The sequence below is a fragment of the Bacillus rossius genome, chromosome 7 (genome assembly GCF_032445375.1).
Source record: "Bacillus rossius redtenbacheri isolate Brsri chromosome 7, Brsri_v3, whole genome shotgun sequence".
In the NCBI taxonomy this organism is placed as follows: Eukaryota; Metazoa; Arthropoda; class Insecta; order Phasmatodea; family Bacillidae; genus Bacillus; species Bacillus rossius.
The window spans coordinates 23,852,767-23,867,086 of record NC_086335.1 but is presented as its reverse complement, the minus strand read 5'-3'; the positions used below and the strand labels follow the sequence as shown (position 1 = coordinate 23,867,086).

The 14,320-nt window shown below is 42.0% G+C and overlaps 1 protein-coding gene across 5 annotated transcripts in view; it reads right to left on the bottom strand.

Moving 5' to 3' along the window:
• LOC134533747 (uncharacterized) overlaps positions 1 to 2,094 on the bottom strand; it is a 64,832-nt gene extending 62,738 nt beyond the window's left edge. Inside the window, exon 1 of one of the 5 annotated variants that reach the window (XR_010075383.1) lies at positions 1,880 to 2,094. Coding sequence is in view for 1 of the 5 variants with exons in the window: in XM_063371361.1 (XP_063227431.1) it covers positions 1,890 to 2,022 (133 nt within the window). In the remaining 4 variants the exon portion in view is untranslated. The remainder of the gene's footprint in view (positions 1 to 1,879) is intronic. The other 4 variants (XR_010075385.1, XR_010075384.1, XR_010075382.1 and 1 more) reach the window with 4 other exon arrangements.
• Between the last annotated feature and the right edge of the window lie 12,226 nt (positions 2,095 to 14,320).

Below are 14,320 nucleotides of genomic sequence, written 5' to 3'. Positions count from 1 at the left end.
CGATATATATATATATATATATATATATATATATATATATATATATATATATATATATATATATATATATATTCTGCTAGCTTGTGAACTTCTCATTGATGAGCCAAGAGAGTTCTAGTACAAGCCAGAATTTTATGTATTTTTGTAATTTTTTTTCAATTCAAATCTTTTATTATTTATTTTTATTAAATATTTTGTCAGTTATTTTCAAATATCAAAGAAAGGTGTGATGGTTTTCTCCGTGTGCTCCTGATTATTCTTGTTAATATGAAGATGGTTTTCTCCGTGTGCTCCCGATTATTCTTGTCAATACGTTTGCTCCTGATTATTCTTGTTAATATGATGGAGGTTTTCTCCGTGTGCTCCTGATTATTCCTGTGGATTCTTCAAGTGCTTCTGTCTATTCTGAGAAACCGCTTTCTGCATGAATTATTTTTTACCTAATGAGACATGACATTTTATTTGGAGTTACATTTAATTCGTGATTTTCTGCTGCTAATTCAGCACTTGCAATTTTTTTTTTAGCAGGTGGAATTTAAAACATCAACAACCATTACTCAGTCAAATAATATGTTTTGAGACAAACTGCATTGAACTTGGTGGCTAAGACAGGTAATTTTATTCAGATACTCGGTCAAATAATATACCATGAGATATCTGTGAAGCACTGACATGCAAGACGAACTTCCTTCTCCTTGGTGTCTAGCGAAGCCAACCTTCTTTTGCGATCGTTAGTAAGCATCCCGCATCCTACATAAAAGAAATAAATAATATTTACCTATAAGCAACATGTGGTGTCGTCTGTTGACAATAATCGATACTACTTTGCCGTCGTCCGGGGTCTCGGGCTCGAGTCCCGGTGTGGCTCTTAGTGGGAAAAGGCGGCTCTTGATACGTATTGTCCGGGTGGGCGCCAGACTAGCTCGACTCTAGTCGTGAATTTGGGGTCGTGGATGTATGTGCCCCTGCGTGGCCCACTAGGGCCGGCGGCGGTGTTGCGTGAGATGATGTTTAAATAAGAGACGTGGAGTTGAGGTGGCGGTGTCGTACCTTTTATTCATAGGAGCGAGTCGTACACAAGACAACACACTACAGAGGTCCCCGGGGGGGGGGGGGGGGGGGGGGGGGGGGGGTTTACTCGTTATTCCGTGGCGCCGTATTGTTTGTGTTCCGCGTTACGTGGGCCTCGGACGCTGTTACGTCTCATACGTCTCACTGGTTATGCGGGTAATGTAATTTCGTAACACAAAGGCGGGACACAAAAGTACACTGAATTAAGGGGGTGCGCACAAGTTACGTGGCACTCGTTACTCGGGTAACGTAAGCTAGTAATACAAAATACGGGACACAGAAATACACTGAATTAAGGGGGGCGCGCACAAATTACGTGGCACTGGTTACTCGGGTAACGTAAGTTAGTAATACAAAATACGGGACACAAAAATACACTGAATTAAGGGGGGGCGCATAAATTACTTGGCACTCGTTACTCGGGTAACGTAAGTTAGTAATACAAAATCCGGGAAACAAAATACACTGAATTAAGGGGTGGACGGTTGGAGACTGCCAATCCCGTATACGAATGTCTCTGCGCGGGTGTTGTGCCCACTGTGGTGAAACACGCACCGCAATTAAATTTGTCCAAGCTCCCTTGCGGGTTTGTGGTCAGCGCCGTGCGCGTGACCTTAAGTAAAGTTCTGTGAGTTGCGGGAGGCGGCCCGTGCCGTATACTGAAGATCAACCCCGTTGACCAAGTGTGGTGCGGGGTGTCTTTAAACTGATGCGGTCGGATTAGGTCCTGGACCGAAAAGGGGGACCGGGTACTCACGGAGAGGTTAAGTAAAAAAAAGGGGTTCTGTTAATTAGTGACTATATTTACCGGACGTTACTTTCGATGAAGACAAAGGCTGTTGCCCCTCCGTGGGACGTAGGTCCGCCCCGGTCCGTGAGCTGTGCTGAACTGCCGAACTGGCATGGCGTCCGAGGGAGGCTCGGCCTCTCTTGCGCCAGGTTTGACCTCATTACGCTAGACTCTAAATGGGTGTGTCTGGAAGAGACTTTATTGTCGCTAAAATCCTAATTTAATGTTCCAGGAGGAATGGGTACGGTTCTTTTCTTGTCTACTCAGGTTTTCGCGGGTTTGCCTTTAATCGCTGTTCGGCTCGCCTGACTCGGGTGGGCCATGGCCAGGGGTGTGTTCCGTTAGCGGGAGCGTATACTGGCGGGTGCAGGGCGGGCTCTGGGGTGGTCGTCGGCCGGACGACGTCACATTAAATGCTTGTCCTGCGCGAACGAAGCATAGTCATTGTGTGTACATTGCGTATATTGCGTACATTGTGTGTACTTTGCGTGTACTATGCGTCAATTGCGAGAATATTACGTGTTCGTTCCGTTTACTGTGTGTACTATTTCTTCATTTCGTTTCCTGCGTCTACTGTGTGTTCATTAAATTTATTGCGTGTATTGCGCGTACATTTCGTACATTGCGTGTTGGAGCTTTGGATCTGATGGCGCGAATTGTAGCTCTTTGAGCCTAGCGTACATTGGAGAAATCGAATTCATGAGACACGAACGTATAACACCTCATCGAATTTTTTCGATCATATGATCCTCTTTTTTAAATGTTGTTTTGACTCTAGTACTATAGTAATTGGTTCTTGATTTGACTAGCGTATTATTCCATCCGTTGCATGTATATAAGCGAGTCTTAGACAGCAGGTCGCTCAGTTTGTTACTGACGACGATGGTGTAAGGATCACCTAGTTTGTTTCTTCTGGTGCATAAGTCGCGTAATTACCTGTTCTTGAGACCTCGATGGCATCTTTACCCAGGGCCGCAACTAGAGTCTCTGGCACCCGGGGCATGAATGGATTCATGCGCCCCCCCCCCCCCCCTCCTCTTATTTGCACATACCACACCAATAAAGTGGGGGGTCCGGGGGCCCTCCCACGGGAAAATGGTGCTACGTATTTAAGCATTTTCCATACCTACATGTAACAGTTACTGTGCTACTGTACCTTCCATGCATGAACCTACTATGTCCATAAAGTAGTCCGTATAATCACTAGACTTGTTCATTAAATATGTTGAGACGTTATATTGTAAATCAGATTAGACATTCCTGGCATGCAAGTTAAAAAACTTTTTACCAGTTACCAGTTGTAGTAGGAAGGAATTACAACGCAAGCGATTTCGGCGCCCCCACAGCTTTGCGCCCGGGGCGTATGCCCCGCTTGCTCCCCCCTAGTTACGGCCCTGTCTTTACCGCCTTTAACGTCGAACTCGATGGAGGTTATACCATCAACTACGGGAACCATGACTTCAGCGACGACGATGGTGGGGCAGATCCCGTTGGCAACGTCGACGTCAACACTGGAGGAGACTTCAACAGTCGAAATACCACCAGCAGAAGAGACTTTAATACTGGTAGTGCTGGCTGTACAGGAAACTTCGACGAACGCTGTTTCACCCTCGATGGAGGCTTCAATGGTTGCTGATTTGACAACAACTAACGAACATCGGTGCTGTTACTGCGACAAGATTTTCTCAAACAACAGCAATGCTCGACGCCACGAGAAGAGCGAATGTGCCAAGAACCTATATCGTAAAATGTTTGTTTGTGAGAAATGTCATAGGCAGTTTGCCAGAAAAGATAATATGAAAACGCACATGAAGGCATGCAAAGGACCAGCTGCGCGGCAGAAAGTAAAGGTTTCTATACAACAGCGAATAATTGTGCATAAGAGTATGCCTGGAAATGATACAACTGCGGCAATGTCAGTATCTGGATCAGGTCTGAAAGGCTCGTCTTCATCACCACGGTATCCTTGCAGCTACTGCGATATGACGTTTGCATTTTCCCATGATGCACGAAGACATGAACGGAGTAAATGTAAGAAGAATCCATCTCGCATGACGTTTCGCTGCGATGAGTGTCATGAATGGTTTACTCGAATAGATAATTTGCGACGACATGCGAACAAATGCAACGGTAAAGTCTGTGTGCCTACTGCTGAAATACATGCAGACATTTCGACTCCTCGCTTTAGATTGGTGACTCGTGAGCGTACAAGCAAAAAAATCGATGTGCAGCAACCGATTGCTATGGCATCTGGTAATGGAACTAAACCTAAGACTGTGTTCGGTGCTCTACAGGTGAATGATAATGGCTTCTACTTGGCACAGTCTGCATTTCGTGGAACATTGAAAGACTACTATTATCTAAATACGCTTAGTGAGTCGAAAGACATTTGTAATTTTCTTGATGATATCAGACAGAACATAATCAATCAGCTTACTGATGATGTAGCAACAAACGGACCTTTGAAATATGCCGTCAGCCGCGGTCCCGTGTTCGAGATCGGGCGCAGGTCCTAGCGGGGTGGCTGGCTTTCTTAGCGTTTTCTGCTCCGGGAGGGCGCCAGGCTAGCTCGGTGTCTAACCGTGTGATGGTCGTGGGTTCGTTGCCCCAGCGTGGTCCGCTAGAACCGTCGGCGGTGGTGAAATTTGTTTCCTGATTGGGTTGGGTTGTTTAAGTTAATTTACATACACTGTTTTGGTTGTTCTACGGGTCGCACGTCGCGCATGGGGGGTGCGGGGTGGACTTTTTATTGTTCACGATTGACACTGGTTCATTACATTGGGCGCGAGGTTTACTCGGCGGTACATGACTGCCAATGGGGCGTCGGAACACGTAGAAGTTTTGATTACACTATGATTACAATTACACTTGATAAAACGGCACTCTGTGGTGCTTTTAAGTACACGACTACACTGCACACGTTATCTGGGAGGGGCACCTGCGTGCCTCTATGTGCATTTACTTAAGTCCTCACGCCAGTTGCAGTCGAGGGAGAGCGTTCAATTAGCATCGGCTAATTTCGTAATCTGTAATTGGCGACGCGCGGTCCCACCTGTGCGGACCGCGGCTCGCTACTAAATTAAAACACGTTTAATTTTGAAGGTAGCCTGTGCCTGTGCACTAGGCGATTAAATAAAGTTCTGGGGTGGCGGGAGGCGGCCCGTACCGAATACTGCACGACCCCACGTAATGCTTTGCGTGGGGCGTGTTAAATTGATGTGGCTGGGTTAGGCCCTACATCGGAAAAAGGACCGGGCGCACACGGGGAGTATTAAAAAAAGGTTTTGGTGGTGACTATAATTACCAGATGGACGTTCAGTGAAACAAAGAGATGCTGTTTCCCCGTGGGACGTGCGTCCATCCCGGTCCGCGAGTTGCGCTGTACTGGCGTGCAGCCCTGGCGCGAGGGGAGGGGTGAGCTCCCTGTCGCGCCAGAGTTTCTAAAGTTCCGTTATTCGTAAAAATCTATATAATTAATTAAATTTAAGTGGCTCTAAATTCACATAATAAAACATAATGATTAATCTAATATATATATATGTTATAGAAATGACATTTAATAAGTTTGTCTAAAATAAGTTTGAATATTAGAGTCAAGCTGGAGACTGTCTGTTTCTTGAAAACTACTCCAGTGGCGAACGATAATGCTAATTTAGGGTGGTTTGAATTACGTCACACGTTTCCCTACTGAAATTAGGCTGAAGGCCGCAAGGGTTGCACTCACAGCTGTTTTAGCGGAAAACTACACGTTAGTGAGCCGGGCACTCCTACGTCGCACTTTATTAATTAGGGGCTTTTGTTTGTTTTTGATTACGTTATTATTGCGTGGGGAATTTTGTAGGCACGGTGAGTGCATTGCATGTGTAATTAAAAATGGTTCGCTATTCTCTACCTTGGGCTGCGGGCCGCTCATTTGACTCAGGTGGGCCATGGCTAGGGGTGCTTTCCGTTAGCGGAGCCGAGTACTGGCGGGTGCAGGTCGGGCTTTGGGATGGCCTTCGGCCGTACGACGTCAAATATAACTTGTGGTTGGACTGTTTATATGGAAAGTCATATCCATTCGATGACAAAGAGAAGAAATGTGCATTCAAGACATCGGCTGCAGTAATTTACAGTTCTGACGATTTGAAGAAAACTGTTAAACACGGTATCCAGTAACTCTGTCAAGAAGAGGAGGACTATGTTAGTAAAGGTTCTGGTTGGTCTCTGTCTAGAATAAGCCAATTGGAGCTAAGAATTAGTCATTTCACACCGATGCGGAACTAAATGATTATAAGATTGCCGGCTTTCACAAGTGATCCTGTAATAGAATATAAATTATGTAATAAAAGTTTTTAATAGAACTTGCAGTGATTTATTTCTCGAACCTGACACTTTTGTGGTAGTTTTTTTAAATTAAAGTTGTTTGGTATCGGTCAGGGATCGAACCAAGGACTGGAATCGATCAAATCATCATTACTTTAATGAGTTAATTTTTTATTGAATTTTGGAATTTTTCCCGAATTTCTAGCATAAAAATTATGGATTTCCAAGAACGCGCCCAAATTTCAAGATGGCGGGTCTCACAGTAATAAATGATCAGCACACTCTAGCCAACGATAACGTGATGGCTACCAGCAAACAAAGACAAGATGGCGGACATGACGTCATACTACCTGATGATATATATGAATGGTAAAATGTGGTGGGGGTCAGTCTGCCTGCAGCCACTGTGAGGAAGGAGCCTGTCGCCGTTTTTAATTTTTTTTGCACTCTTCAGGTTCGAACCGAGGACTCTGAGCTCCGTGTCGTAAATGTTTTTTTTTTTTAAATATTTTTCATTAAAATTTTATTAATTTAATTTTTTATAAATTATAAAAAAAATTTCATTAAAATCGGATAATAAATAAAGATTTTTTTCAAGACGGCAGACGTAAAAGAAATTGCAACAGTGACGACATAATCCAAGATGGCGGTAATAATCCTAGATGACGTCAGAGGCTTATCGGAGGCTGTAGACAAGGATGCTTAAGCCTCTTTTAGGAATTTTCGTGGTTTCTAAGGCAAAATGACTTTTGAGGATTTTCGAAATCCTGATTTTTGAATTGAGGAATTTTTTGAGATTTTTTGGCGGAATTTTTTCCCACAAAAATGTAAATTTTGGCGGATTTTGAGGAATTTTGGGCAAATTTTGGCAAGTTTTGAGGGTCAAATTCAAGGTCAAGGTCAAGGTCACATCCATCCAAGATGGCCGCCGTGACGTCAGAGCAATCGGTCATTGACCCGGCACCAGCACCTCAACCCTGAACCCTGTCCCCGGACATACATTTACATACTACTTCGCTCGGTGAACAAAGGTGTTTTATTGAATACCTACCTACAAACAGTTACTTAACAATGAATTCCACCATATCTGGCAGAGTGATATTAAAAGTATGGTTGATAGCCGCCCACGCGGCCATCGATACATTGATGGTGCGGGCAGTTTGAGAACACACTTTGCACTTCACTACACACACAGGGGTGTTCGTCACACTGACGCCGCGGTCGGTGCTCCCTCTGAGAGCACAGGCCGCTATGTGTCCTCAACACCTGAGCCAGTGCTAGTGCGACGAACACACCCGTGCGTGTTTTTTTAGTGCAGCGCCCCGAACGGCATGACGTCAGTCACGGCCATCTAAATGCTCAAAGCGCCCGGCAAGGTGTGGCAATGCGCAACAGGTATTCAGTGGACTTGTAAATTATTTAACAAACAGAAACTAACACTTTTAATAAGCATAAAAATTGTCTTTAATTAATTAATGGTTGTGTCAAATGTTTCCGCTCACAAAACTGGCCGGCATCACCTTCCTGCACTCCGTCGTTTTCCCGCGGGTTTTCCTCCCCTCCCTGGCCCGGTTGCAATGGAGAGTCGTCAGTCGCCATCCAGCACTCGCCAGGGCCGGCAGCTCCACGCACGGGGAGCCTCCAATTTTCGCGCCAGTTTCCACGCTTAGCATCAATAGGTAATTATCTCCGAATCCTCTTTCTACAGCTCCCAGGTCGGCCCTAACCGGCCGTACGACATATTGTGCGGTCCTTAGATAAAGTGTGCAACCCGACCACGTATTTTTCAGCGTAATATGTAATTCTGTGATTAGGCGGCCCGCCAAGGCGCCTGCGCCTCACGCTATAAAACCTCCCCACGGAGAATTATAACTTTGCCCACGTAGGGCGGCATTGTGCCAAATGCGTAACTGAACTTACGAACGCATCAACCCCTGGGACGTGCAACGGACGTGAACGAGAGACCATGTTGTGTCCCGTCGCGCCCGTTCCCAGTTTAAATGTGGCCCACGCCAGTCTCGCATCACGTGATCATTAGACGTCTGGAGACCGTCCCCACCTCGAGTCCAGGACGTACTCATAATTATTCAGTGTTAATTGCCGTGTTCAGATTAGTGTGTGTCGTCATCATCATGCCCATGTATAAGTCAGTATTAATTGTTAACCCGCATAGACAGTAACAGATTCACGTAGTACATGTATCACGAAATATCACGTGTTATGCACCAGACTTGCCGCGCTACGAATAGTCATCACCGTAGCTCAGGTTAGCCTGCACCCCTCGGTGGAGTAGTCCTCGGAACACCGTGAGACGTAATCAGTGCCGCCATTCGAGGGCCGTGTAGGCAGAGTGAAGGTTGATGATACGGCCAGTCATGTGCCAGTGCCTTGTGTAACGTTCTGTAATGTGTGCTACCGGAATAAATCAATCAAAGTTACGTGTTTATTTCATTAATACGGCATCCTGGGATGCCATAACAGCCCGGGGGGTCCTTTGTCGACGCGTCCCTACCTGCAGCTACGAGGCCAGGAACCCCGCCCTTGAGACCAAAATTTCCATTATATCATTTTAATTAACGTAACTTCAGAACAGGCAGCGGGGACGGCGTCAACACCTTACCTGATGAAGCGCTGATAAAACATAGTAGCGGCCTGAGTGACTGAAGGAAGCACTGGCGGTCTGCATCAACAAAATTATCTATAATGACATTAAAACTTTTGTTGTGCCGTCGCCCGGGGTCTCGTGCTCGAGACCGGGTGTGTATCCTAGCAGATATGTGGCTCTTAAGTGTTTCTCCGGGTGGGCGCCAGGCTAGCTGCTCTAACCATGATGTGGGTGTGGGTGTGGGTGTTTCGCCCCTTGCTTGGTCTACTAGGATCGTCGGCGGTACTTACTACAAATAATATACACAGGTTTTCTGAGACGTCTATTAATTGCGCAGCACGCACTGATTGCACATAGCCTGCACTGTACGAATGTTTGCAATTACATACGAAGTTACACGATACCTTACACAGGAAGTTACACGACACATTACCTACACTGTAAAACTACGTTGGTTGAAAGGCACTGTTTCCTACGTCATACCCTAACGCCAGTCCCGGTTGGGGCGGCGATTGGAGGCGGCCAATCCCGTAAATTACTAGCCGAGCGGAGGCCGGACTCACCTGTGTGAGCCGCGGTCAGAATTAAAATTAGCGAACAAGCCTGTTACACAGTTGATATCGGCACTCGTGTATCTGACACATTAAATAAAGTTCTGAGTCATCGGGAGTCGGCCCGTGCCGTGAAGTGACTACATTGTGGGTCTAAGGCACACGTGATCGAGACATTAAGTGGCCGGGTTAAGCCTTGCACCGTAAAAGGACGTGGGGGGTAGTTAGGAAAAAGGGTTAGGACGATGAGTTAATAAATACTAGAATGCACAGTTCAGTGAATACAAAAATGTAGCTCCCCGTGGAACACTAGGTCCGCCCCGATTCGCGAGTCGCGTGGTACTGGTGTCTGGCCCTGGCGCGAGGTATTGGAGTGAGCACTCTCTCGCGCCAAGGTTCCTAAAGTGCCATTATTCGAAAAATACGAAACATGAGTAAGTTATGATTGTACACAAATTATATTAATAATTAGTTAGGTATAGGCAAATTAGGCGACAGAAGGCTTATAATAATTATGCTAATGAAATTGACGTAAAATATGTTTGAAAATCCAAAGTCATGCTAGACTGTTCGTCACTTGTTTGTCTACTATAGTGATTGCTTATGCGTAAAACGTGGAGGCCTAATTTTGTAGACATAACACTACACTTGATTAAGGGAGAAGGCCGCAAGGGGGACACTCTCGCTCATAGATTAACACGTTCCCGTGGTAGTGACCCCAGACGGGGTTAGGAAATTATATAAAAATCACTGGTGAGTGGCGTCTAATTATTAGGTGTGGGGGCAGGGCCGCAACTAGGGGGGCGCAAGCGGGGAAAACGCCCCGGGCGCAAAGAGCTGTGGGGGTGCCGAAATCGCTGGCTTGCATTGTAATTCCTACTACAACTGGTAGTGGGTTCATACATGGAAGTTACAGTAGCACAGAAACTGTTACATGTAAGTATGGAAAATGCGTAAATAACACAATTTTTCCGTGGAAGGGCCCCCGGATACCCCCCCCCTTCTTTATTGGTGTGGTATGTGCAAAAAAAGAGGGGGGGGGGGGCGCATGAATCCATTCATGCCCCGGGTGCCAGAGACTCTAGTTGCGGCCCTGTGTGGGGGTCAAGCGGTATGGTGGTTAAGTTCCATGGCAACAGTTTTACCTTAGATTTGGGAGGCTTGCCTGACTCGGGTTGGTTTGGCTAGGGGTGCGTTCCATCAGCGAGGTCAGATGCTGGCGGTTGCAGGTCGGGCTTAAGGCAGCCTTCGGCCGGACGACGTCAGTTGTATGTAGCTTTTTTCGAGCTGGGGTTATATTCTTGACGCTGTCGGAATAATTCTGTTCGCGGAATGATTTGCAAGTTTCATTCCGACATACTGCTAAATGTCTATTCTTTAAACTTGTATAGCAGCTATCGGAATCAACATTGTTGGGGTGATGAAAAGTCTCTATGGATGTGACACAATGTTGCTTTAAGTGTTGACATCACTGGTAGAATGCCAATCACAATGAGGAAAGTAGCATTTTTCTTGAAAATGTGTTTTTATTTTCATTATATTCATATCTGTAATTTCTTTTACTATTTTCAAAATAACTTTCTCGGTTATTCACTTCTGTCTCTTTTTGATGAAGGTGGAAGTAATTTGTATGAATATATAAATAATAATTAAAAATGGGTTGTTTATTTAATCCCAAGAAATGGAAAATTCTATTATATATGAAAAAAAAAATTCTTTGGGAAAAATATTATTGTTTAATGCAAATGTAAACTTTATTTATTTTGGGAAAACGTACCTCCATACACAAATATTTAAGAAAATGTTTAAAGATTCATGTGTCTTTCGAGCAGTTAAAAAATTCTTATGAATTAAAAAAATAAACACTTTTGAGTCTATAGTTTTTGATGAATTGGAATTGTGATTCCACCAGCAAAGGAGGTGGCGGAATAATGGGAAGCCTACATTTCACAAAGGGTTGAGGACCAACCCGAACATGCCCGAAGACTTCACCTTCGGCCAACTTCGGAACTTGCTTTTATTTTCATAACAGCCCGGCCATGTTGGTGGATATCAAAAACACTTATTAATAATAATTGTGAGGTTAAGTTGTTAATTCATCGAAAGAAAGTGCATATTTAGTAATAATCTTAAGATTATTATTCACTGTTATATTACAAGTATTCGTTATGTTCAGGATCTTTCAACGCACTAAATTAAAACAGCAAGCATCATGTACCTCGGGATCAAGTGAAAAACTTGGATATGCGATACTGAACTTTAACTAACTTTCAGATTTGCGTGTAAATTAAGAGATATGTATCATCATTTAGTTCATATTTTCTCTCTACAGGTTTTAAAGTTGAGCCTAGGTTGACATAATTTTTTTCGTATCACGTGTCCAAATTGATCCCTTGGTTTTGTGGTACAAGATGCTTGCTGTTTTAATTTGTTACGTCGAAAGAGTATGGACATAACAAATACTAGAACATCACAAGACAAACAAATTATCTCAGGTGTTGTGAAATAAATTTTATTTGTAACTGTTTTACATTCATATATAAATTGTAATAACACAAGTTAGTATGCCCATGTTCTTTCAATGTACCAAATCAAAACATCAAGCAAAATGTACCACAGGAACTATGTATACAAGATCATGCCTTCTGGATCAAGGGATTAATTTGAATATGTTATACGGAACTTTTACCAATTTCACTTTCGGGACAAGTATGTATCACAATATCATTATCACATTAATGACGACATTAACATGGCAAATTTATGTCATTACCATATCTGCATTATTATGTGACTAGCATGATTATATAGGGGTTTTAGTTGGGGAGTATTCTAATGCTTGTTTTGCACAAAATATGTTTGTGTATTAAACTAGCTTTCTGGTAACGTATTTTATGCTATGGCCATGCTTATTCTAGATTTAGAACATACCTACTACAGTATATATTTTACCTGTGGTATCATATTCTATACTTAAGAACAAGCCGTACCTGTACTAGTATAATAGAACACCATACTGAAAATATATATTACATTTCATTATTATTTCTCAAGATATATATCTGATGTAACAGAAGCATATGAATGTCCTTCGTCCAAAAGTTTTTTTTCCAGTGTTTGTACTTTAAGAACGTACAGGTATGTGTGAATGCACAAGTATTATAATGTAAGCTTTAAACTTTGATTACTTGCTAACCTGTAGAAATTTAAAGTCTGTTTTCAGGATAAATTCAGGGCTATGACTAGTGTCAAAAAAAGTTTTTGTCTAATTTTTTTTTTAGTTTGTGGAAAAGCCACAACGTAAGATTATTACCCACCTCTCTCCTAACAGCAAATAAAATGCACAGAGTAATTGTATTGTTTTGCGGCTTTTAAATGAATAAAGAAAAAAATTCTGAAAAACTTTTTTTCACATCCTGACATGTATCGAAATATTTCTCAAGAGAATGTTGAGGTACTTTAAGTTGTTTATCGTTTTTAAAACTGCACAAGATTTTATTAAGTTTGTTTTAATCAACAAAAGTAAGAAGAGTAAAAATTATAACTTTTTTTTTTTTTTTTTTTGCTTCCTGATATGTTTTTCAGTCATTACCCAAGAGAGCAATACTTGCAGCAAGAAACACATAACTCCATATGTGACAAAATCTGATTATGAGGCCCTTGTTTTTATTGAAGCAAGCTTTTTGCAAGCACAGCAGGGACTCGCACATGGCGGCGCTTGCGATATCGCAATCATGAATGTTAAAACTATAAAACTATTGGTAGACTGCTTGATGTAACACAGTGCTGTCTTACAAAATGATTCCAAAGCATTTCAGGAAGCAAAAGGTATTTTGTAATTTTTATTTTCTTGTTTGCAAAAAATCTGATAAACTGTAAAATTACAATGAACACAAAACACTACTACTTAATTACTATAACATTTTATAAAATTATAAAAATAAACCACCTACTTTTCTGGCTGCTTGTCTTAAGTTTACACAAAAAATATTTACTGTTCTGCCATTAATCTCACTTAGTTATGCAGCATACAGTATCGCAAAATGCAGTCACTACTACAATCACCACACATTTATATTCTATACATCTACCTGAGAAACATTAAGAGCTAAGTGCTGTTAACTATTGTTACCACTTGTGTTTATAAGCAGTAGTAGTTTTTTTTTTTTTTTTTAATTCATGTGTGTAATTAGGTGCTAATTTTGCCATTGCATTAAATCACCAAACACTCTTTGTAATGTAGGTATACAATATTTCCAATTTTTTATGTAACTGAATGTTTGACAAATATAAAACAAAAAAAAATATATTGAAAGCTGTGAATACATGAAGCACAGTATACATTTAAATAAGATAGGCCTACCAAAACTATTGAGCTTATCAAATTATACATATACTTACCAAATGAAATGTGTTGACCATCTGGTGTGTATCATGTTGCCATGAATATTATTTTTCTGCTATATAGTTTCTGTTAAATACTATGTATTACTTTATTGCTCTACAGTTTCTGTTATGGACTTTGTCTCCAGATTGCCATTTATATGACTTATTCTCTACATTCTCAGTACTTGTAATTGTTTCTGTTTGTTGCAGGTATGTAAGGAAATTAGAAAATGAGCTGAAACATTAAACTCCTTGGACACTCCATAGAAAGGAAGAATTATTTTCTGTTTAATGCTGGCATGTGAAGACATTAGAACATTTTCTTGTAGATTAAATTCTTTGGACATTCAATGAAAATGAATTATTTTGTGAATTTTTGTTATAATAGTGCTTTTTTTATTTCACTTAGAATTTTATTTCATTGCCAGTTAATTAATAGTAACTAAGAAAATGAAATAATTTTTTTTTTTTGGAGAAATAAAGAGTATTTTTTACAACCTTATATTTCATGATTGTCTATCTTCAAAACTTACCAAACTTGGGTGATTCATATGGAAAAAATAATGCTGTCATTTAAAGGAAAGAAAAGTGTAAAGATTTTTGCTGAACGTT